This window comes from Bufo bufo, chromosome 2, assembly GCF_905171765.1.
Source record: "Bufo bufo chromosome 2, aBufBuf1.1, whole genome shotgun sequence".
In the NCBI taxonomy this organism is placed as follows: Eukaryota; Metazoa; Chordata; class Amphibia; order Anura; family Bufonidae; genus Bufo; species Bufo bufo.
Window position 1 is genome coordinate 436,562,470 of NC_053390.1, and position 26,474 is coordinate 436,588,943.

Genomic DNA, 26,474 nt, shown 5'->3' on the forward strand with positions numbered 1-26,474 from the left:
CAATATCACTGTTATATATGCTTCGGTAGTTGTTATCTATATTAACCCTTTCATGACCAAGGGTCATTGATGCCCCAGTGTCCAGGTCAAAATTTACAAATCTGACATGCGTTACTTTATGTGGTAATAGCTTTGGAACACTTTTACTTATCCACGCCATTCTGAGATTGTTTTCTCGTGACACATTGTACTTCATGATAGTAATAAATTTGAGTCAATATATTTCACCTTTATTTATGAAAAAATCACAAATTTAGCAAAAATTTTGAAAAATTCACAATTTTCCAAATTTCAATTTCTCTGCTTCTAAAACAGAAAGTGATACCTAATAAAATATTTATTACTTAACATTCCCCATATGTCTACTTTATGTTGGCATCATTTTGGAAATGTCATTTTATTTTTTTAGGACGTTACAAGGCTTAGAAGTTTAGAAGCAATTCTTACAATTTTTAAGAAAATTTCCAAAACCCACTTTTTAAGAACCAGTTCAGGTCTGAAGTCACTTTGTGGGGCCTACATAGTGGATACCCCCATAAATGACCCCATTGTAGAAACTACACCCCTCAAGTTACTCAAAACTGATTTTACAAACTTTGTTAACCCTTTAGGCGTTCCACAAGAATTAAAGGAAAATGGAGATGAAATTTCTAAATTTCACTTTTTTGGCAGATTTTCCATTTTATAATTTTTTTTCTTTAACACATTGAGGGTTAACAGCCAAACAAAACTCAATATTTATTACCCTGATTCCGCGGTTTACAGAAACACCCCACATGTGGTCGTAAACTGCTGTACGGGCACACGGCAGGGCGCAGAAAGAAAGGAATGCCATACGGTTTTTGGAAGGTAGATTGTGCTGGATTGGTTTTCTGAACGCCATATGTTTTTTATTTTTCTGCCGATCGTCTTGCGCAGGGGCTCGTTTTTTGCAGAAAGTGTTGGTTTTTATTGGTACCATTTTTGGGTACATAGGATTTTTTGATTAATTATTACACTTTATGGGGCAAGGTGACCCAAAAATTGGCTGTTTTGGAACAGTTTTCATTTATTTATTTTTACAGCGTTCATCTGATAAGTTAGGTCATGTGATAGTTTTATAGAAAAGATCGTTACGGACGTGGCAATACCTAATATGTATACTTTTTCTTATTTATTTAAGTTTTACACAATAATAGCATTTCTGAAACCAAAAAAATGATGTTTTAGTGTCTCTATAGTCTGAGCCATAGCTTTTTTATTTTTTGGGCGATTGTCTTAAATAGGGTATCATTTTTTGCGGAACGAGGTGACGGTTTGATTGGTACTATTTTGGGGGTCATAAACCCTTTTGATTGCTTGCTGTTGCACTTTTTGTGATGTAAGGTGACAAAAATAGCTTTTTTGACACTTTTTTTTATTTTATTTTTATGGTGTTTATCGGACGGGGTCTATCATGTGATATATTTATAGAGACGGTTGTTACGGACGCGGTGACACCTAATATGTGTAGTTTATTTCATTTTTTATATAGAAAAAGGCAATTTATTTTTTTAATTTACATTTTTTTTTTTCATTTTTATTATTTTCACTTTCTTTTTTTATCAAGTCCCACTTGGATCATGAAGATCCAGTGAAGCTGATGGCTGTACTATACTTTGCAATGCTCTTGCATTGCAAAGTATAATACTATTAGATGCCCTGTAATGCCCTGTAGGTGGCATTATCGGGTGCCGCAATCACAGCGCTGCAGCCCCGATGGTTGAGAGAGGGAGCTCCCTCCCTCTATTAACCCCATAAATGCTGCAATCGCGGCATCTATGGGGTTGCAGGGGCTCTGCAGATGGCGGCGGCTCAGTAATGGAGCCGCCGCGATCACAAACAGCAGGGGGATTGGGGGGTTCGGGGGCAGCGCTGGAAAGGGGGGGGGGGGTATGGCCGCCAATATTGAGGGAGGCTGGGGCAGGATGGGCGGGTCAGAATGAAAGCATGGGGCGGGGAGGGGGCGGACCGCATCAGGGCAGCTGCCTGCCTCTAGATGATCTGCAGACGGACACAAGGGGGGGCTTGGAGGGGCACAGCCACAGATCGGGGGCACAGATGGGGGGGTATTATGAGGACCCTACCTGATTTCATGCTCTGATCTGCAGAGCGCAGATCAGAGTATGAAACCGGCATTTTTTTCACTGCCGCGATCCGATTGGTTAGTCTGCACAGACTAACCAATCGGATCGATTGTCGGCAAGGGGCCGCTCTGATTGGTCCCTTGCCGGCATTACTGCACTGTATGCTGTCCGTGACAGCAGCAGGGCTTGGGCAGAAGCTTTAATCCAAGCGCTTTGCAGCGCTTGGATTAAAGAGCTGGTTTGACGTTTATACACGTGATAGCTGCACGGGGTATGTGCAGCTATCACGTATATATACAGATTGCGGTCGGGAAGAGGTTAATATCTGTTATACTGAAGCATATATTTCAATATAAAGTGTAGCTATTGGATATATATGGTTATGGGCCACTCAGTTATCTTATATGTTATCACACAGTATATAATCTAGATTCTATCTACGGTATATTTTCTACTGCCAAAATCCACTGATAAGATTCAAAATTGTCCATGTTTATAGCTGTGTAATTTATACACTTCTGATATCTGGTAGTCCACTTTTATGAGTATACAACTGAAGGAAGTGGAGGTACGTGGTAAACGGCAGTAATAGCCACGTGGGACGCCACTGTCGGAACACCACTATCCACCAACAGTAAGTACATAAACTTTGCAAACATATTACTAATGGAGGGATGTGCATAATCAAAACACAAGTTACGGACATAATATAAGCGTCATTAGGAGTGGTCAAACTCCCATCAGTGAACAGAAACTCATATTGTGTATACTCATAAAAGTGGGCTGCCAAATATCTGAAGTGTATAAATTACACAGCTATAAACACAGACAATTTGAATCTTATCAGTGGATTTTGGTAGTAGAAAATATACAGTGGATATAAAAAGTCTACACACCGCTGTTAAAATGTCAGGTTTCTGTGATGTAAAAAAATGAGAAAGATAAATCATTTCAGAACTTTTTCCACCTTTAATGTGACCTATAAACTGTACAACTCAATTGAAAAACAAACTGAAATCTTTTAGGTAGAGGGAAAAAAAATATATAAAAATAACTAAAATAATATAATATAACTGGGGATGTAGCTGTGTTCAGAATTAAGCAATCACATTTAAAATAAAGTTAAAAGATCTATGGGCTCCCTTACTACATTTCTCCTAGGATGCCGCTGTGGACACTCCCGGCTTTTCCCCAAGGTAGGGAGAATACCTTATTTCAGGGATGGAGGGACAAAAACATCACCAGACTTCGTGATCTGCTGCTGGATAATACGGTCCAATGGCAATCATGGGAACAGTTCAAACAGAAATATGACATGCGAGACGCACACTATCTCCCTTACCAACAGATCAAAAGTTATTGTAAAGCGCAGGCGAGCTCTTTAGGAGACTTGGAGAATCTGGCATGGTTTTCAGCTTTGCTAGGCAGAAGTGGTTCCCGCATGTCTTTGTCAGAGCTGCACAATAGGATTCATAATATCCAAACAATAGGTTTGGTGAAGGGGGCATACAAGCCCTGGGAAAGAGAGCTGCAGGACCAAAACATTGCAAAAAAAATGAGAGTGGGTCTTGACTTGGTAAGGCGGGCCACATATAATGAACAGTGGAGAGAAACGCAATTAAGACTTATGCATAGGGCGACGTATGCCTATAATTTGTCATATCGAGACGCTACTGCTCATTACCTGCGGAAATGCCCCAAGTGCAATCTCCCAAGAGCTGGGCTTTTACATGCTATATGGGAATGCCCGAAAGTGAACCCCTTGTGGCAAAAATTGGTAGATACAATAAAAGAAGTTTGGGGGGAAACGGTGGGATTATCACCCCAACAGTGCATTTTTCACTATATACCCATAAATCAGGATGAGGAAATGGGTACAGTAGTCACCAAAGGAGGGGTACATCTTATGTTGATGGCTGTAAAGAAAGCCCTTTTAAGGCATTGGTTGGAAAAAGAAGTGCCGTCTCGGGAAGAGGTGTTGGGTATGATGAAGGCGGTCCTTTATTTGGAGAGGCTTGAGGTAGAACAGGATAAGGAGCGTTTGGTCAAGAAGTTTATCAAAAAATGGAGGACCTTTGCAGAGAAGCTGCTGTCATGTAGCGAGATTAAGGAGCTTATGGACCCGTTCAGGTTGACAAAATGGTACCTGGAAGAGCAACTGGCTAATAGACTAGGGAAATTGGAAACATAATTGGGATGGAGGGAGCTTCCGATACACATGTAAAGCAAACAGAAAGCATTAGTGTCTCAAATCAGTGTTCCTGGTTGGGGGAGTTTTGGGGGGTTGGGGGAGTTTTGGGGGGTGGGGGGGGTGGAGGGGGATGGATTGTTGAGGGGAGGGGAGGAAAAAATTGAAAATGATGTGGAAAGATGGACTTGAGTTATGATCAACGATATGTATTATCAAGTGAAAATGTCATTATTTTCTGTATGATACAAATATTTGTTTTGTATGTAATCTTCCACTTCAATAAAAAGATGTTTAAAAAAAAAAAAAAATAAAGTTAAATAGGAGTCAGCATACACCTGCCATCTGATTAACCCCAAATAAAGTTCAGCTGCTCTAGTTGGTCTTTCCAAAAGCCATGGTCCACAGAGAGCTTCCAAAGCATCAGAGGGATCTCATTGTTAAAAGGTATCATTTAGGAGAAGGGTACGAAAGAATTTCCAAGGCATTAGATATACCATGGAACACAGTGGAGACAGTCATCATCAAGTGGAGAAAATATGGCACAACAGTGACATTACCAAGAACTGGACATCCCTCCAAAATTGATGAAAAGATGAGAAGAAAACTGGTCTGGGAGGCTACCAAGAGCCCTACAGCAACATTAAAGGAGCTGCGGGAATATCTGGCAAGAACTGGCTGTGTGGTACATGTGACAACAATCTCCCATACTCTTCATATGTCTGGGCTATGGGGTAGAGTGGCAAGACGAAAGCCTTTTCTTACGAAGAAAAACATCCAAGCCAGGCTATATTTTTCAAAAACACATCTGAAGTCTCCCAAAAGCATGTGGGAAAAGGTGTTATGGTCTGATGAACCCAAGGTTGAACTTTTTGGTCATAATTCAAAAAGATATATTTGGCGCAAAAACAACACTGCACATCACCAAAAGAACACCATACCCACAGTGAAGCATGGTGGTGGCAGCATCATGCTTTGGGGCTGTTTTTCTTCAGTTGGAACTGGGGCCTTAGTTAAGCTAGAGAGAATTATGAACAGTTTCAAATGCCAGTCAATATTGGCACAAAACCTTCAGGCTTCTGCTAAAAAGCTGAACATGAATCTTTCAGCATGACAACGACACAAAGCATACATCCAAATCAACAAAGGAATGGCTTCACCAGAAGAAGATTAAAGTTTTGGAATGGCCCAGCCAGAGCCCAGACCTGAATCAGATTGGAAATCTGTGGGGTGATCTGAAGAGGGCTGTGCACAGGAGATGCCCTCGCAATCTGACAGATTTGGAGTGTTTTTGCAAAGAAGAGTGGTCAAATCTTGCCAAGTCAAAATGTGCCATGCTGATAGACTCACACCCAAAAAGACTAAGTGCTGTAATAAAATGGTGCTTCAAAGTATTAGTTTAAGGGTGTGCACACCTATGCAACCATATTTTATTTTTATATTTTTTGTTCCCTCTACCTAAAAAATTTCTGTTTCTTTTTTAATTGAGTTGTACAGTTTATAGGTCACATTAAAAGGTGGAAAAAGTTCTGAAATGATTTATCTTTGTCTCATTTTTTTTACATCACAGAAACCTGACATTTTAACAGGGGTGTGTATACTTTTTATATCCACTGTGTGATAACATATAAGATGACAACTATGAGTGCCCCGTAACCATATATATCCAATAGCTACACTTTATATGGAAATATATGCTTCAGTATAACAGATATTCATATAGATATCAACAACTACTGAAGCATATATAACAGCGATATTGATACAGCCATATTGGATATGGATAGAGAGAGGAGTATCTAATATTGAAGTTGATATTATTGTTTGTTATTTTTCAAATTGTGTATAGATCAGGTTTTAAAATGATTTTAGATTATATGCATTAGGAGAGATATTTTTGGGATATTTTTATTTTGTTTCATGTTATTCTGTTTAGGGGGATATCTAATAAATAACTTGAGAATATTGTGGCCTCTGGGTTATTCCAGATGAAGTGTGCCTGTCTATTATATTAAGTATGAAAGCCACACTTTTGTTCTCCACTCACCTTGTTATAAAGAAATACTCCAAGAATTGCAGTCAACATTCCAAGAACATTGGTTAAAGTCACAGGATTACGAAGCAAAATGAGAGATACTGTGATGACCATGATCCTTTTGGTGGCATTTGCCACAGAATAACTGAGCGGACTAATAAGGTTCAAAATGCTGAAAGCAATGAGATTCTGGGCAAAGTTGCATGTTCCACTGATCACGAGGAGGAGGAGCGTCCATGACCATTGGGAAACAGAAGCCTGAAGATGAAAAACAGAAGAGAATGGCAAAAAGGACACAAATTAATAAACCTAAATATTGACTTCATTTACCTAGGTCTTCATTTCTGATGAATCTGCTTCTTGGATCTAAAGGTCCCCTGAAAAGTAGTCAGTGTGACAAGCACAGGTTGATATAGTGTTAGCCAAGAGCACCTACAGCAGAGCAGACACTTTTGAGGCGATGCCATTTCGGATGTCAAGATTTGGTCATATGGGTAGAAGGGCTCAAGGAGGGTTTTGTAACAATGTGAACAGTTTCCTGCTACAACGGTTCTAAGTGCCATAAAGTGAGCTATTTTACCCCAAACTAGTTTAGGTCTTTTAGCAGCTAAAATTTCTAGTGCATCTGCCATCATTTCAGATGAATAATTAAAGGCGTTGTCCACACTTTAAGGAAGTTGGCTACAGAGCACTGTCAACATTGCAGTGGACTGTGCACATCACTGCAATGCTTCTCCCATTGACTTCAATAAGACGAGTGCAGTCCACTACAATGTTGACTGTGCAGTGTAATCCCAGTGCGGACTACACCAAAACAGCTGATCAGTGGGGGTGTATGGTATCTGAGTGGTGATGGCTTATCCTGAGGAAAGACAACCCCCTTTAATGTCATCTTACAATGTTTCTTTCGGGAGAAGTCAATGTAATGTGTATTACTATTGAGGGTTATCATGCACTTTAATGAACATTTGGTAAAAATGAGGCAAAGTTGCATGCCTCCAAGTCTCTGAGCAATCATTGCTTATGTGTATTCATGACATGACAAGCCATTAAAAGGATGGACAAGGATGGCAGAGGACTTTTTATTTAATAAAGAAATGTGAAATTCAGGAGATTTACAAGATACATTAACCAGTCATCACATGGTGCCAAGTACAGTATTTTTCGCCCCATAAGACAAACTTCCCCCCCCCAAAGTGGGGGGAAACATCACTGCGTCTTATAGGGTGAATACTAATGAGTGCTCCCATTATGGAAGCTCTCATTAGTACCAGATGACCGGGAAGCGGTGAAGGCTCTGTCCTCTCTGCTTCCTGGTCCTCGGCTGTACTGTGGCTGCGCACAGTGTGAGGGCGCTCTGTGCGTCGGGTCAAAGTAAAGCCGCAGCATGAAGAAGATAGACAGCATGCTGGAGGTATGGAGCGGTGCCGTTCAGAGCAGGAGAGGTAAGTGGATTTTTTATTTTGTGATCTGAGGCTGGGGGCTGCACAAACATGGCTGGGAGCTGCTCATATACGACTGAGGCTACTTTCACACTAGCGTTTTGGCTTTCCGTTTGAGAGATCCGTTCACGGCTCTCACAAGCGGTCCAAAACAAATTAGTTTTGCCCTAATGCATTCTGAATGGAAAAGGATCTGCTCAGAATGCATCAGTTTGTCTCTGTTCCGTGTCCATTGCGATTTGGAGGCGGACACCAAAATGCTGCTTACAGCGTTTTGCTGTCCACCTGACTAAACAGAGCCAAACTGATCCTGGCACACAATGTAAGTCAATGGGGATGGATCAGTTTTCTCTGACAATAGAAAACGGATCCATCCCCCACATAATACAACTGGATCCGTTCATGACGGATGCATGCGATTGTATTATTGTAACAAAAGCGTTTTTTGCAGAGCCATGACGGATCTGCAAAAAAAAAACCTAGTATGAAAGTAGCCTGAGGGTGATGAAATATGGCAGGGGGCTGATATGAGTCATGGGGCGGGGGGAGGGGGGGGGTCTTTATATTGGGCTCTGATATGAGGTCTTAACATTAGGGGTCTGGTGGGTGGTCTGATCTGAGGTTTAATGAAAAATATTTTTTTCTTATTGTCATCCTCTAAAACCTAGGTGCACCTTATGGGCTGGTGCGTCTTATAGTACGGAAAATACGGTATATTTATTAGATTAGTACAAAATGATTTCTGTAAAGACATTTTGATAACAGCGGTGTTCTAATCATTCATATATTGGTTTAAAGTATATTATACTGCTATATTACTAATCACAGATATTAGTTTGTTCACAGTACTTCTTAGCTGCCAAAATAAAGGATAGCTTGTCATAAACTCATGTATTATAGTATATATTCTTTAAATGTCAGTGAAATGCTCAGCAAATACCCATCAACTCACCAGATCATTATCCACTAAAAAGGATGACAGGTCTAATAACACCCATGTGGGGATCATGAAAAACACAGCATGACAACCTAGGAGGTTGAGTAAGCGCAGATGATGAATCCGAGAGTCTCGGAGCACCTGTAGAAATAAGAGAACTTCTTACATAAGCAGTATTGACATTTTCATGACTACACTAGCAAACATCATAATCATCAGTTGTTTAAGCACCAAATTACCCTATACCCGTTTACATCTTTTCTATGTCTAGCTGTGCCTCAATGCAGAGCTACTTTTACCGTACTGCTATATAGCTATTCCATGATGAGCTGTTCCTTTGGACATCAGGTACTGTACGGTATCCCTGAAGTCGCTCCTATCCAGTTAGGGAGCAACTGGTACTGAAAGAAATGGGTGAAGATGCTGCTATCCCCACCTACTAGTAATGAGACACCATCAATTAAGAGGCTCAGTGGTTTACAGATACTTACACTGGCAACTTTGTACTGCTGAATATGTTTCTTCCATATGGAAAAAAACAGCTGCATGAAGTGAACTTGGTTGGTCACAAAGCCTAAAACAAGCTCTAAAGTCCAGAACTCCTTCCACAGGCAGAGGACCAAGGATTTGCTACATGAAACATCCAAAGTCGATTCGCATAAAACTTTGTTCCAATACTGTACGGAGCAGGAGCTCCATACAGTATTAGAATGTATTGGCTTTAATGAGCCAAAGTTATTGCTTCTCAAAGTCTTGCGAGACTTCGCGTAATAACTTCATTAATTAATTTGTACTGTAAAAAAAAACATTTCCCGAACTCAGGTTCGGTTCCAAGCGGTACCTTAGAACCGAGCCAGAGTTCGGAAAATGCTTTTTTACAGTAGAAATTCATTTATGAAATTACGCAAAGTCTCGCGAAGCAATAACTTCGGCTCATCAGAGACAATACATTCTAATACTGTACTGAGCTCCTGCTCCGTAGAGTATTGGAACGAAGTTTTATGGGAATCGACTTCGGATGTTTCATCTGAAGTCGATTCGCTCATCCCTAATTGACACCAGTGGCATCATGTGGACCCAGTGACTTAAAATAAAGGCTGATTGGTTTCACCAAGGTGTCTGGTGTTTGATAAAAGCCCCCAGCACAGATGTGAACAGAGCCTAAAGTATAAAGTCACCGACACCTACCTTTTTGGAGAAGATGTTCTGCAGAGAAAAGCAGAGCGTTGCAGCCAATGCACTGATCAGACCCCACATGTCAAAGGAGATCTCTGTAACGGTGGCCAGCAGGACCCCTCCTATGATTGGAATCAGGGAGACGTACACCTGTAATAAAGGAGCCAGACATGTTAAACGTGCTATAGACATACAGTATCTATTCAGTAATGTAGAGTCCAGTCAATACTGACCTTAGTAGACTGTTTTTCCTTCATTATTATCCTTGAAAGAAGCACCACCCATATTGGCATAGTGGCCTTCACTGAAATGAAAGAGCAAAAATAATAGCATCGAAATAACAAAAGCCACCACAAGACGCCAGAAAAAGTTCATTCTATGGGCAGTGGTAAATACGTAAAAAGGGGGGTTGCCCATATTAAATTAAAAATGACAGGAAATCTACTACAATAATATAAAAATGTTATACTCACCATTGTGAACACCCTCTGTTCCAGTGCCACCGCTCAAATCCTCACTGCTGCAACTGCTCATATAACACATGTGACTGCTGCAGCCAATTACTAGCCTTAGAGGCTGCAGAGGTCACATGTGGTATATGGGCATGCTACCACTGTACTCAAGGAATCAAAACACATCAGGGAGGATGGAGCAATGGTGCCAGAATGTTGAAAGTTCAAGACTGAGACTATACATTTTTTTTCAATAAAATGCATAAGCAGGTCATATATTTTCAGCAAATGAAATGTATACATTGTATAATGAAAGGCTTGTTCTGTGCTTTCTGCAGAAACTCCTCATGATTAAAAGGTCTTTCACCTAAAATCACCATTATAGAACACTAACATCAGGATTTCCATTACATTCCCCATATTAGAATGCTACCTTCCATATTGCTGTCCATCGCCGATTTTCTCTGAAAAACACTTAGCTTCTGAAGGTGCCCAGGGGCGGCGTTCATGCGGCCGTTGCCCAGGGCCCTCGTCACTTTTCATATGAAACTCCTCCCCTTTCACCCTTTGCTCTGCCCTCTTCTGATTACATCCTCCTTTTAGTGAGAAATACAGCTTCATTCAACAGATTCGCTGCGCCTACGCACTTCATTCCCATTACGGGCAGAGGCACAAGGCCGGCTAAATCGGGATGTACCGGCCGGCACATGCGCATTAAATGCTCTTGTGCCTCTGCCCATAATGGGGAATGAAGTGTGCAGGCGCAGTGAATCTGTTGAACAGCGCTGGATTTCTCACTAAGAGGAGGAAATGATCAGAAGAACCTAGGGTGGGCCAGAGGGGTGAAAGGGGAGGGGTTTTGTATGAAAAGCGACAAGGGGCCTGGGCAAGTGGGAGGCACATATGCAAACTGTTGTAATTCCTACACCGTTCACCTGATTTGGAGGTCAATACCCTCAAATTAAAGCTGACAGTCTGCAGTTAAAGCACATCTTGTTCGTTTCATTTCAAATCCATTGTGGTGGTGTATAGAGAAAAAATTTTTGAAATATGTCGATGTCCCAATATTTATGGACCTGACTATGTGGAGACTGCGGCATCCACTTCAGAGGGAGTACTCCTGCTTCACTCCAGCCAGGGGCGCACTGTCCAGAATTGATCAGTATACACAGATCTCAAAGATATTAGGTATGGATCACAGGGGCCCTCGGACCATGCACCGTTTTTTGCTCAATTTAGACTTTATGATGGTATCAAACAGAGTGTCAAAATGCGTGTTCATCCATTCTGGTTGTCTCTTATGACCACGAATGATAGAATTCCTGATCAGCTTCAGATATTTCTGGAAGTGCAGGATGAGATGACGGACGATTTGTTACTTTGGGAGACATTGAAAGCCTACTTGAGGGGATGCCTCAAATCATCCATATCCTATATCAAAAGAGATTCGGCACGCAAAGAACTGGAACTACATGCGAATTGCAAGGAGGTAGAGAACTCCTTCAGGTCTAATCCCTCTGAGGTGACTGGCAGGACTGGATGCTTAAGTGAACGCTTTATATGATGCATCTGAGGGAAAAGAGTGAGCGTAAATTATTTTTTCTAAAGCAACAATCCTTTGAGTCGGGTAATCAGGCGGGTAAATTACTTGCTCACATTGTGCGTTGCACTAGTATGTCCCCTCCGGTCATCAGAATAAAGAACTCTGAGGGCGCGGTGGTAGAATCAGTCGGCGATATACTGGAATGCTTTAAGGGGTTCTACCAAGATCTCTACAAGTCCGCGGCTCACTACACCACCCTTGAGTTAGGGCTTTATTTAGCGCAGGTAGCACACCCCCAGCTTAGCGATGAGGACAGGAACTTACTAGAGGCCGATATTTCACTAGACGAAATTCAAATGGCAATAAACGGATCTGCCAGTGGGCAAAGCGCCTGGTCCGGACGGAATTCCGGTAGAAGTGTACACTCAATATGCTGATGTATTGGGGCCCGAACTTCTTAAACTATATTTAGCTTCTCAGCAAAGACATCGGCTACCAGAATCTATGTATGATGCTACTATAGTGGTAATCCTGAAGCCAGATAAAGACCCTTTGGAGTGTGGGTCTTCTAGACAGATCTCGCTCCTGAACCTAGATTCTAAAATACTCACAAGACTACTGGCTACTAGATTAAACAAGGTAATCACCACTATAGTGCATAAAGATCAGTCAGGATTTATACCGGGTAGGTTGACATCTGATAACATTAGGAGAGCCCAGGCCATCGTGCAGATAGGTGTGACAAGGGACAAGCACTGGGCTCTGGCTTCGCTGGACACAGCCAAAGCCTTTGATTCAGTGGAGTGGGTGTACTTAATAGAAGTGCTGCAGAGTTTTGGATTTGGCCCTAAGTTCGTCAAGTGGGTGGAGATTCTATACCAAATTCCCAAAGCTAATATACTGGTGAACGGGTCGCTCTCAGAGTCCTTCAAACTTCATAGAGGCACTAGGCAAGGATGCCCCCTGTTGCCGCTCTTGTTCGCCATAGCGATAGAACATCTTGCCCTAAGGATCAGGCAGGACCAGGTCTTTAAAGGGGTGTGCATGGGAGACAGAGCAGATAAAGTTGGATTATACGCGGATGATCTCCTTTTTATGGATGAACCTGACACTACGCTCCCCAGAGCGATTGACATAATAGAAAGGTTCGGGGAATACTCGGGTTTGCACATAAATTGGATGAAATCAGCAATTATGCCCCTATGGACACTCGCAATACTGTAACTTGCCGGTTGTAGACCACTTCAAGTATCTGGGAATTGTGATCACCAGGGACCCACAATTGGTGTATTCATTAAATATAGCATCCCTGGAACCCCTGTTCGTCGATAAATTCAGAATATGGAAGACCCTACCGTTATCAACCATGGGGAGATTAAATCTGGTCAAAATGATCCTCCTAGCCAAAGAGCTATACCTCCTAGCGCATGCATGCACACCGGTATCACAGGGATTCTTTGGTCACATCCAGTCACTGGTGGCTAATTTCATTTGGGGGGAGTCTAGACGGAAACTTTCCCTTAATGTTCTGCAGAGATCCAAGCTAGAGGGTGGTGCCGCCCTGCCCGATTTCTTCCTATACTATTTAGCTGGTCAGCTGAAATTCTTAACCCCCTGGATTCTAACATCAGAATTGCCAAATGCGGAATATTATCTCAGGGAATATTTAAGCATGTCCTCCCTGTGGCCAGTGCTGGAAAGATCACGTTCTGTTCCTATGCGCTTGCTCCCTATACACAAATTGGCTCACCAGGTATGGAGTGCTGCCAAGATGCAATCATTTAAGGATCTCCCGGATGATATACCGATATGGGATAACCCTATGTTTGCCCATCTGAAAGAATTGGAGGGAGTGAATCTGTGGCCCACGGGGTTCTTACCCTGAGAGACCTATATGTTGGGGGCACTCTATGCTCCTTTTTGCAGATGCAGGAGAAATTTGAACTACCTCGTAACTTTTTCTTTAGGTATCTGCAACTGAGGCACGCGTTAACCGTTCAATTCGGGGCAGGAGGTCGGAAAATTTCAAAATACCCCCTAATAGGTGTTCTAAGATCACAGGGTCCGAGAGGTATCATCTCTGTGCTTTATACGCATCTGCTCAACAACCGAATGCTGATGAACACTCTTGCTGTTGAGGGAAGGTGGAGGAACTTAATACCTTCTCTAACGGCTGATGACTGGAATGAAGCCCTGATGGCTCCAGTAAAGGTCTCTCCATCAATTAATAACCGGCTGATTCAGCTGTTTATTCTGCACAGAAGTTACCTAACGCCCACTAGACTACACAAAATGGGCAGGATATCACACAATAGATGCCATAGGTGCTCGCAGGATGGTGCTGACTTCTGGCATCTCATGCGGGATTGCATGTACTTAAAAGGCTTCTGGAATGCAGTAATAGGTGCTGACAACTATGGTTCCCACTGCAGTGCCGTTATGCCCCAAAATTTGTGTTCTGGGGATATTAGATGAAGAGGTTTGGGGGCATCACCACAGGGTATTCTTTAGTGAGACTTTATTCTTTGCTAGAAAAGCCATTGCTCTGAGGTGGATGGCTGATAGAGCACCTACACTAGGTCAATGGAAATTATTGGTCAATCACGCTGTGAGTATGGAAAAAATTGTATTTATTCACAGAAAATGTCCACAAAAGTTTCACAAGGTATGCGGAGAGTGGTGCCCATCTCCTTTGACATTGCACAACGCATGTATGTATTCGGGGGCCGATATCGTCCATATTCCTGCTGTATGATAATATGTGGATTTCGGGCTCTAGATTAATGCCTCAATACTCCCGCTGTTTCCTTATGTCTGATCGAGAAAAGATTCCTCTTTAGAACTGATGCAAGATTCTTGAGTTATATTATGATGTCAATGTATCCCCTGCGTGGGATTTACCCCTGCTTTGTCCTGATGTAACATGCCTTACTTGTTAAACTTCAATAAAACGAGTTAAAAAAAAAAAAAAAGATCCTTATTGTTTGTTCCAGGGATAACATCTGTTGTGGTCACTTGAATGTCAAAGGTGTACGGCCTGGGGTTGGAAGAGTTGATGTTGGTTGCTTACTATGTGTGTCCAGTGTGGGAAAAACTACCAGGGTATATTTACACATGGCAGATTTCTAGCAGAACTTTCTGTGACTGCGCCATTCATCTGAATTCCCCACCACTGACGTCCTCATGTCCTGCTCCTGGCTTAGCCACTCACTTGCTGAGTTAGGTCACTGAGTGGGGTTCTCCAGTGTGTCGAGCTAGGACCAGAAAGCAGATTAGCGGGGACCACACAGCTGTTAGACCACAGAGAAGTCGAACTGGTGAGGGCGAGTACTGCTTTTTTTTTTCTTTAACCACCTGCCATCTGGGCCATTTGCCCCCTTCCTGACCAGGCCAAATTTTGCAAAACTGACATATCTCACTTTATGTGGTAATAACTTTGGAACGCCTTTACTTATCCAAGTCATTCAGAGATTGTTTTCTCGTGACACATTGTACTTCATGATAGTCATAAATTTGAGTCAAAATATTTCACCTTTATTTATGAAAAAATCCCAAATTTACTTCAAAATTTGAAAAATTTGCAATTTTCTAAATTTCAATTTCTCTGCTTTTAAAACAGAAAGTGATATCTCATAAAATACTTATTACTTAACATTCCCCATATGTCTACTTTATGTTGGCATCATTTTGGAAATGTCATTTTATTTTTTTAGGACGTTAGAAGGCTTAGAAGTTTAGAAGCAATTCTTCAAATTTTTAAGAAAATTGACAAAACCCACTTTTTAAAGGACCAGTTCAGGTCTGAAGTCACTTTGTGGGGGCTTACATAGTGGATACCCCCATAAATGACCCCATTGTAGAAACTACACCCCTCAAGGTATTCAAAACCGATTTTACAAACTTTGTTAACCCTTTAGGCGTTCCACAAGAATTAAAAGGAAAATGGAGATCAAATTTAAAAATTTCACTTTTTGGGCAGATTTTCCATTTTAATAAATTTTTGACCATTTGAAGCCCCCTGATGCACCCTTACAGTAGAAACTCCCAAGAAGTGACCCCATTTTGGAAACTAGGGGATAAGGTGCCAGTTTTATTAGTACTATTTTTGGGTACATATGATTTTTTGATCATTCATTATAACACTTTATGGGGCAAGGTGACCAAAAAATTGGTTGTTTTAGCACAGTTTCTATTTATTTATTTTTACAGCGTTCACCTGAGGGGTTCAGTCAAGTGACATTTTTATAGAGCAGATTGTTACGGACGTGGCGATACCCAATATGTGGACTTTTTCTCATTTATTAAAATTTTACACAATAATAGCATTTTTGAAACAAAAAAATTATGTTTTAATGTGTCCATGTTCTGAGAGCTATAGTTTTTTTATTTTTTGAGAGATTTTCTTATGTAGGGGCTCATTTTTTGCGGGATGAGGTGACGGTTTTACTGGTACTATTTTGTGGGACATACGCGTTTTTGATCACTTGGTGTTGCACCTTTTGTGATGCAAGGTGACAAAAATTGCTTGTTTTGACAGGTTTTTTTTTTTGTTTGTTTTTACGGTGTTCACCTGAGGGGTTAGCTCATGTGATATTTTTATAGAGCTGGTTTTTACGGACGCGGCAATACCTAATATGTATACTTTTTTTTATTTGTTTCACTAACACAATAATAGCATTTTTGAAACCAAAAAAATGATGTTTTAGTGTCTCCATGTTCTAAGAGCTATAGTTTTTTTTATTTTTTGAGAGATTTTCTTATGTAGGGGCTCATTTTTTGCGGGATGAGGTGACAGTTTAATTGGTACCATTTTGTGGGACATACGCGTTTTTGATCACTTGGTGTTGCACCTTTTGTGATGTAAGGTGACAAAAATTGCTTGTTTTGACACATGACCGCCGGGCCGGAACAGGAAGCGCACAGCGCTTCCTGCTCTGCATACACAGCGCTCGGTGAGCGCTGTGTCTGCAGCGATCCAGAAGGCAGGGACACCTGGGCACTGTCCCTGCCTTCTCTCTGGGTTGCCCTGCTATCACTGACAGCGGGCAACCCGATCAGCAGCTGCACAATTAGCGTGCAGCTGCGATTTCTGAAAGGACGTTTTAAAACGTGCTTTCAGAAATAGAGGTCCACCCATAGGACGTTTATATCGGACGGAAAGTGGTTAACCTATTCTGCCCCTTACTTAAAAAAGAACACCCCTTTAATGTTAGACACTTCCAGAGTGAAAGCTCTCCATGTGACATCACTAGAAAGCAAGTCTGGCATTCATAATTTCTGGATGTCATCACTGCTGCCCAGGGCGGTGGAGTCAGTAAGCCAAAGTTCTGACTCCAACTTCTCCATGTTTTGCTGATAAGAGCAAGACTTCAGGTTTGGAGAGACTCTTGACTGAACTACAGCTTCACTTCAAAGGAAGGTTTATTAAAACCAAAAAAATAATATATAATAATATATAGCGATATACATTGTCCTTATTTTGCACTTATCCATATACATCCTGCAGAGGAACCTCACGGCGCTTGATGTCCACCCAACACTAAGACATTGGATCATGGACTTCCTCACTAACAGGTCCCAGGTCGTCAGTTTAGGCAATCTGTCCTCCAAACCGAGGGTCACCAACACTGGCGCCCCTCAGGGTTGTGCACTATCGCCGTTCCTGTTCTCTCTGTACACGAACGAGTGCAGATCGGCTGAGGCCTCGGTTAAAGTCATCAAGTTCGCAGATGACACCACACTCGTGGGCCCGATTAGCGACAACGATGAGCAGGCCTACCGTAAGGAAATCGACAGGGTCAGCAACTGGTGTGGCGCGCACAATCTGGTCCTAAACACCACAAAGACGGTCGAGCTGGTCATCGACTTCAGGAAGAGAAGGTCAAATCCGCCCCCGACCTACATTGACGGATCTGAAGTCGCAAGGGTACCCAGCGCCCGCCTCCTAGGCACGACAATCTCTGAGGACCTATCCTGGCGTCCCAACATCTCGTCTATCATAAAGAAGGCTCACCAGCGGCTCTTCTTCCTTCGACAACTGAAGAAGTTCAGCATGGCACAGGACCTACTGAAGTCCTTCTACTCCTGCACCATCGAGTCGGTCCTGTGCTCGGTATGGTATGCCGTCTCATCAGCCAGTGACAAGCGCAAATTACAAAGGGTCATCAGCTCGGCGGAGAGAACTACCCGACTGCCACTACCACCCCTTGACTCTATTTTCTCCGACAGACTGCGCTCCAGGGCACTGAAAATATCCAATGACCACTCCCATCCGGGCCATCATCTCGTCAGACGGCTAAAGTCCGGCCGCAGGTATCAGGCCATCCCTGCAAGGACATCGAGGAAGCTGAACACTTTCTTCCCAACGGCCGTCAGACTGCTGAACTCACCATGCCCCATCACCCGCTCATAATCCCTCGCCCCTGCTGTGCCCATCGCAGAACCTTACCCCCCCCCCCGTGTTCCCCACCGCCTCTTGTCAACCACTAGTACTATGCCTGTACCTGTGCCTAACCCAATTCCGGGCACAATCGATTGTGTAGTGTTTGACGAATAAAGCTGATTCTGACAAAGGATAAAGAACATAATAAACAATTATATCAACAATTCAGCTGGAGTCCTGACGACATCCAGAATGAAGGTACTTATATCACTGATTGAGTTAACATCATCTGACAGCAACATCAGCTGGGAAGCCCTTTCAGCGAAAGTAGTCAGAGTTAGGGCTGCAACGATTACTTGATGTAATCGACACAAAAAAATCCTCTATGCAGTTTTCCTGCATCGAGGATTCATTTTGATCATGTGACCACGGAGAGTGAGTGAAGTGAAGCCGGCTATCACTCAACGATCCGTGGTCTCCTGTCGGCACCGTGCTGCACTGTCCTGGGTCTGGCATGCACACATTGTCAGCGTGCACTGCCTGACGCTGTGTGACATCAGGTCCTAGGGCATGTTGGGAAGAAGATGCTGCGGTCCTTCTCCTGCGGACTCCATATTGGCCAGCCGCGCACCCTGCCAGGAAAGGTAAGTATTACGGGGGTGGGTGGCTGATGGCACTGGGGACATGGCACGGAGGGGCTGATGGCACTAGGGGACATGATGGCACTGGGGGGGGGGGTAGCTGAGGGCACGGGAGCTGATGTTTACATAACTGAGGAGACTTGCTCGAAACTGACTTATGTAAACAGAAGACAGAGGAGCGTTGAAGGCTCTAAATGGGCCACTTTAGAGCTAATTTTCTAATAGAAAGGTACAATTTCAGTAATTAAAGTATATTACAAAAATGGTATGTGTTACTGCCTCTACGCATTACAAAAAAAAAAAGTAAATATCACTCCTGCACCCAGCTGTGCTCTGTATTTTTCCCGCTCAGTATGTTAATATCGAGCACCGGTACAGGGAGGAAGAGACGCCAGAGTTTCTCAATGGGCGTCTCATTCTCACAGCAGAGAGCGTGACAGCCAAATCACGGCATGGCCAGGGAGAAGGAGATGCCCATTGAGAAACCCTGGTGTCTCCTTCTCCCTGTAGGGAGATGCTCGGTATTAACATACTGAGCTGGAAAAATACAAGGGGGAACAGCGGGGCATAGGAGCGATATTTTTTTTAAAAAAAGAAAACATTCAGGGTGACAGCATCAGCGGGGGTACCCTGCAAGTAGGGAATTTATCTAGAATTTAAAAAAAAAAATCATGAAAGGTCCTCTAATGTAATCCCTGAAGAAGCCAGTTAAATTTTTTTTTAAATATATATAATTTTTTTTTTTAATCACACACAAACATCACTACTACCCCCACCATCCTGAGCTGCTTTTTAATCGGAGTACCTCGCTTCTATACAGGGCAATACAATCCGCTTTGTATAATATACTATATATAGGAAATGGATATTACAGAACTACCACCACCTCGAGTTGATTCCAATGGGAGTACCAGTGGTTTCCCAACATTCATTTAAAAAAACAACCATACAATGTAGCGGCATATAGCGCTAAATATGTAGATACCAGTACATTTTGTATGTGAAGAATACTATGGAGGTTTTTAGTCAGTGGAAATCCTTTCTGCCTTCCATATAACAGTTCATGGGTTTGAAATACAGCAGTGACAATCCAAATAAAAAGTTAGATATACAGGGGTATCCCCAAACACTAAGAATGCAAAGCCCCCTGTAGGGCATCCCCTTAATTGTCAGAGAGCTGACGTACTCCACAGCACTGAGGTAGAACTCCTAGTCAGAGCAAAATGGCTGTCCTTGGGACCTGCACGGTTTAGCATTGAAATACTGGCAATATCAGTATTGATAGAGGCATCAAAGTTTTCATGCAACCCTAGTACTAACCACTGCAAACACACTATGGCTAAGGGATATGTCACGTGAACCTGTGGCATCTGAAAATTACTGTCTGCAGAAGAGTGGCAAACGCCAGGGGTATATGTTGGGACTGTGGAACAATACATCAGAACTAACAGGGGCTTCTTGAAAAGGAGAAGACATGGCTTAATCAGAGCATTAGGTTATAGGATGTCTGAACTAGCATTCCAGGAAGTAGACCTCGTCTGAAAGCACACTACTGGTTACCGGACGTACAGTGCAGGTTTCTGTGGGCCACACTGGAGGAGAAGAACATGGCTCTTAGCAAAACTGGGCTGGTGCAGAGTCCGAATTTTGACGACCTATCCTTTTACACACTTTAAGCCAAAGCCACGAGTGGATTTATTAAGAGTAGAAAACTCAATATCTCCATTATACTTGACTTTGAAAAATCTGATTATGGAAACCCAGCACTAAGTGTCTGCAGCAGTGTCAATAAATGGTGGAAGTGTACCAGGATTCACTTGCCACTTACCTAGGACCTTGAGAAATCTGCTCCTGTGTGTACAGGTTTATCATAAGTAGAGATGCATGTTTTTCCCAAAATATGTTTGGGGTCCAATTTGAATGAATTAGCCATGAGATTCGATTTGGTCTGAATAAATATGACCCGAAACGAACGTGCCCCAACTGTTCGGAAAAGTTGTGTATGACACTGAGGTCTCCTAGGACTGTATTCAACCAAGACGTCAATAGTAATAAGAAAAAAAGCGACAGTGACATATATGGGTAAATGGATGTCAGCTGGTGGTAACAAACAGCTTGTTTAAAAACCTCTATACTGTCAGATTTGTAATACCTTTTAAAAGTAAAAAAACATCCAAAAATTACCCTTTTTGGGGGCAGATGTCTGCCGGTGTTTATACACTCACGGTGGTATCAGAGGCAGCAATGACTTGTTTTGAACTTTGACATAGTTTTGTAGAAAAAAAAAAGGTCAGCCTTCAGTACAATATATGGCGACTGTGACGCAGACGATGGCTACTTTCACATGTGCGCTACAGCCTTCCAGCATAGTATGCAGAGAATCAGACGGGGGGGGGGGAAACACGATACATGTAGCGGTTCTTGTCTGGCCGATTCTTGCCACATTTGCAATGCCGGATCCAGAGAACTCAAACTCAGACAGGCTGCTCTCTGGCAGAACAGCCTGCCAGAATGATGTGCCACAGAAGTGAAACTAGCCTAATATGTCAAGTACACTAGTCTGGGTTTGACTGACTTTTTAAAAGAAACTTTGCAATATTTAAAACAATGGTCAGTTGGACAGAGTTCAGTACAATACACAGCAAAGGTGATGCAAAATTTTTTTTGCTGGAATATACAATGAGCACTAGGGTTAAAGGGGCTATGTGACGCAAGGGGGACAGGTCAACCGCTCGACCTGCTATTGGCTGCACCCCCCTTGTCAACAGATGTTGTGATCTGCACGCCGGGGAGATGCAGCGATGGCCGTGGCGGGATCTGGAAGGACACAGGGATCAGGTAGGTATTCTCTTCATGAGGAGCCCGGGCATTGTGGGTGGGTTTTTCAGGTTTGGATAACGTGAAAAATATGTATTTGTGATTTATGAGATATGCATTGATCAAAAATTAAAGCTATATCACAATTTATTATTATTTTTTTTAATATTGCTGCAGCGCTCAGTGAAAATGGCTGGCAGCCTGATTGGGTTACACAGTGACACACTACACTGACTCCTATTCTGTCCCTAGCTAAAACTCATGTCTTGGCCTGTCAATGAATTAAATCTATCGTCTCACTAAACTAGCTGTATTCTGTGTTTAAAGAGATTTCTTTTCTATCTGACTATGTGTCCTATCACAGCAACGTATAACCCCAGAAAACACATGTATTTCGTGGCTGGGATCCTATATAGGGTCTGTGACAAAGTAGAATGTCATAGTGTCAATGTAGTTCCTCCTGATTTGCGGAGGCTGACTGCAAGGCATTATGGGCAAGCCCGCCGGCCATGGTGCCGCCCAGGGTCATGTGATCTTTGTTCTTCATCTTTCCTGCTGTCTTCTGAAGTTGTGAATAATCAGTAAAATGGCCGACACCAAACATTTTGGATTCACTGAAAGCTGAAGCTTTGGGGAAATTTCAAATCATTCCAAGTGAACCCCTTCCCGATTGTAGATTTTTTTTACATTCTATGTCCTCACCATATATATGTAGGTGGCCATCTTGCCTGAGCTGTTAACCGCATTCAGAGATATGCTTTACAGTAGCCACATGGGCCATAGACACAAAGACAGGAGGGGACCTCATTGACTTCTACAGGAGCTTTCTATCCATATTCTGTGACCTGTGCAGAGGTCAGGAGGGAGAAGATAAGCTGTGATATCACCAGTTGTGAATGGTGGACGCGGTTTTACCCATCTGTGATATCTGTCATTCTAATCCTGCCTGTGATAATGAGATGACTGCTGGAAAGTAATCTGTACAGACCAAGTCGCGGAACCTGTTATTAGGCTAGTTTCACACCAGCGTTCGGGAGATCCGGCAGGCTGCTCTGGCTATCAGTATGGAACACACGTAGACTAAGCAAATATTCAGTTTCCATTAGGCAGCTTGTGGGAAGTATACCGCTGACTCCCAGGTGCAGAAGTCATCAGGGCTCTTCCTCTAGTGAAGGGCACTACAGTTGGCACGCATGGTACGGAGGAGGCCTACTGACGCTGTGCGTGCTGTTGTATGGTGGCTCAGTTAGGACAACTTGGTAATACAGCATGCATGGCAGTGTGGTTTATGAGATTTTCCACACCGAATCCACAGGTTACTTGCAGATTTGCCCCAGATCTCACCCTCCAATTGACATGCTTTGGATTTAAAAATCTGCAGCGCATGTCAATTTCTGACAGGAAAATCTCATCTGCTTAGCTGGTAGTGTATTACGCTGCAGATTTCCGCACCATGTGCATATACCCTACAGATAGAGCATGGACCTATGAAGTCGAATGGCGCTGTATTAGGTACAGATACCCAACATACGCAGGCCTCTTACACATTTCTGTCTAAACTGCCATTCACTAAAGATGGATTTGGGTGATTGTATTTGCTATGGAATATTATGGATGCTTTGTGAACATTAGCACAAATTCCTGTAAATGAGGGACTTGACATAGCAGAAAGACCTCCGCGGTTGTAACAAACCAGTCAAAGATTTTTTTGGTGTAATCTGAACACTGGCGAGGGAGCGGAGGGCATATTGACCGTACAGTTTCAATGGCAGCACTTTTATATTGTGACATGTCCAATGCCAGATGTCTTTAAAAACAGTCAGCCCTGCCAGGAGAACCGCGCATGCTACATTGCTTCAAGGGGGACCATTAAAAGGGTTGTCTGAGATAAAGAAATGCCCCTGACATAGTCACCTCTTTCTCCACCAACTGGTCCGGTCCTTCTCCCGCCATTTACAGAATGCAGCGATTAGAGATGAGTGACGCTTTGTTTACTGGTAAAAGGTGAATTGCGTTATGGATTCTGTTACCACGGACCATAACGCAATTATATAACGGAATGCCTTTAGAGGACTCCCCTGCATAACGGAAACGGCACAGATTCGTTTTGCAACCCATAGACTTCTATCATGACGGAATTTATAATGGAATGCCTCTAAAGGCATTCCGTTACAGAATTGCGTTATGGTCCGTGGTAACGGAATCCATAACGCAATTCACCTTGTACCAGTAAACGAAGCATCACTGAATTTCAAAATATGAAATTCGCTCATCTCTAGCAGCAGTCATGCTCTTTATACCGGCACCTCAGACCGTGGGGATGGGACTGGACCAGCGGCACGGGGGAAAAAGGGGACTATGTCGTCTTTATTTTTACAGCATCGCTAGAATATTTGATTTTCTCAGACAACGGCCCACATTTTGTGTGTCTGGCGCAAGTTGTGCCTCAAATCAGACAAATAGATTATTAATTTGTTCCTAAAAACAGATGTGGGCGCCTTGCTAGACATCTTTCAGAAGTGACTAAAACAAGGGGCCTAGTTTGAAAAAAATGCACCAAATTTCTGGCACAAAATAATGGCCTAAAACTCAGGTCAGCCATTGTGAAACTACAACTACCAGCATGCACCATTCACTTCTATGGGACTTCTAAGCAAGTGTGCCTGCTGGCAGGATGATGTAGTTTCACAACAGTTGGAGTGCCGGAGGTTGCTCACCCCTGGACTAAAGTAAGCCATCTAGCTACTTTCACACTCGCGTTTGGTGCGGATCCGTCATGGATCTGCACAGACTGATCCGTTCTGATAATACAACCGTCTGCATCCATTCAGAACAGATCCGTTTGTATTATCTTTACCATTGCCAAACGGATCCATTGAAAGTCTATGGGGGACGGATCCATTTTCTATTGTGCCATATTGTGGCAGTGAAAACGGATCCGTCCCCATTGACTTACATTGTGTGTCAGGACGGATCCGTTTACTGCAAGCAGCGTTTTGGTGTCCGCCTCCAAAGCGGAATGGAGACGGAACGGAGGCAAACTGATGCATTCTGAGCGGATCCTTATCCATTCAGAATGCATTAGGGCGTTTTGGACCGCTTGTGAGATCCCTGAACGGATCTCCCAAACGGAAAACCAAAACGCCAGTGTGAAAGTAGCTAAGAGTTGGCATTAGTGCATGCAAGACGTGCTAAATCTATCATACAGCAGGCACCACTGTGATAAATTTGGAGCCTCTTGGGACTACTTTGATTAAAGGGGTTATCCGGTAAAATGAAACGCCAGGGGCAGGCAGAAGTGTGTGAAAAAAAAAAAAAAAGCATTTAAAACGGCGCCAGCTTCGGCGCTGCAGTCCCCACTGGACCAGAAGTGATGGGGACCTATTCTTGGTCACAAGACTTCTGCAGCCACTCACTGACCTCAGTGGTCACATGTGCAGATATGGCACGTCATAGCACACAAATAACCACTGAGAGCACCCATCACTTCTGGTTGGCAAGGACCACCAAGTGCCATGGTGTTGGAACGAAGCGCAAAAGGCGAGGGTTTTTTATGCCCCACCTGCCCCTTTAATTTCAGTTATATTTGCACTGACCATTAGGATAAGTAAACGTGGGCCAATGGCTTGTGGGTGGCAAGGGGTGGGCACCAGATATGTCCACTGTACACACCCATGTACTAGCCAATAGAGCTGACTGCAGTTGCCTAGACAGGACAGAACACTGACGTGGAGAAATTATGACCCATATTCTGCCCATTGTCTCAGCACAATGCAGACAGAGCAGTCCCCAACAACCAATCAGATCACTGCAAATATACTCACCAGCAGTGGGAAAAAATGAAAGCTGAAATCTGATAGGTCACTGATGGAAGTGGGTAACTCATCAGGGGGGTCTGCAGCTGCCCGGGCAGAAGATAGTGGGCTCTCCACCAGTGCCTGCCACTGCACGGTCCTATGGACTACTCACCGGTATGTGCATAAGACACGGGCACTTTCCAGATGCTGAAATGCGCGGACACTGAGGCGAAGTACTTCCCGAAGGCCAGCGGGATTATGTACCAGCGGTAGTATCGGGCGGGCAGCTGGGTGTGCGGGACCCCCCATGCCCGGAGCATCGGTGGGAGGAAGCAGCAGATAGCCAGGATGTGGAAGAGGGACACAGTCACTGGGTATGGGAAGCCGTTCAGTATGATCTTGTTCACCACGTTGCCACCAGAGCTCACCGAGTACCAGAGAATGCATAGCACGGCTATCCGGGCCCCATCTCGTACGCTAGCAGGCGCCACTGGTCCGCCGCCCCCTGCTCCGGACACCACCGCCATGACCCCGATCCTCCTCCTCCTCCTTCCCCCCGGGGAAGCTGCACACCTCACCGGGACACACACACACAAGAGAGACGTGGAAGCAGAGACGTCAGGAGAATGGGTGGTGATAGAGCATTTTCACAATGACCTCACTTCCGCTGCTCACCGCAGTCATTTCCGGTGTAGACGTTGACTACCTGGTTTGCTGTTCCTTCGGTTTGGGCTTGAATAGGAGTATAGATTGTACCTTTAGTGCGCCGGTTACTCCAACCAATAGCTTCTTCTTTTTTTTTTAAGTAGAATTTAAACTATGGAAGAACTGACTCATTTGGTCTCCATGTGTTACTGGTCCAGTATTTGTATATTCAAACCATGAGGGAAAGAGGAGATTCTTCTGTAGGGACAGTTGTCTTTCTTCCCTTTAGGGCTCAGAATAAATGAGTCCTATTT

At 43.3% G+C, this 26,474-nt stretch overlaps 1 protein-coding gene across 2 annotated transcripts in view; it reads right to left on the minus strand.

Annotated features, from left to right (window-relative positions):
• Positions 1 to 26,159, minus strand: part of SLC35E1 (solute carrier family 35 member E1) — a 31,238-nt gene extending 5,079 nt beyond the window's left edge. The window contains exons 1-5 of one of the 2 annotated variants that reach the window (XM_040417446.1): positions 25,688 to 26,159; positions 10,117 to 10,187; positions 9,896 to 10,033; positions 8,723 to 8,848; positions 6,341 to 6,586 (exon numbers count right to left, since the gene is read on the minus strand). In XM_040417446.1, the coding sequence (XP_040273380.1) occupies positions 6,341 to 6,586; positions 8,723 to 8,848; positions 9,896 to 10,033; positions 10,117 to 10,187; positions 25,688 to 26,042 (936 nt within the window). In that variant the 5' untranslated portion in view covers positions 26,043 to 26,159. Of the gene's footprint in view, positions 1 to 6,340; positions 6,587 to 8,722; positions 8,849 to 9,895; positions 10,034 to 10,116; positions 10,188 to 25,542; positions 25,657 to 25,687 lie in introns of those variants that run through there. The other variant, XM_040417447.1, reaches the window with a different exon arrangement.
• Positions 26,160 to 26,474: the final 315 nt, after the last annotated feature.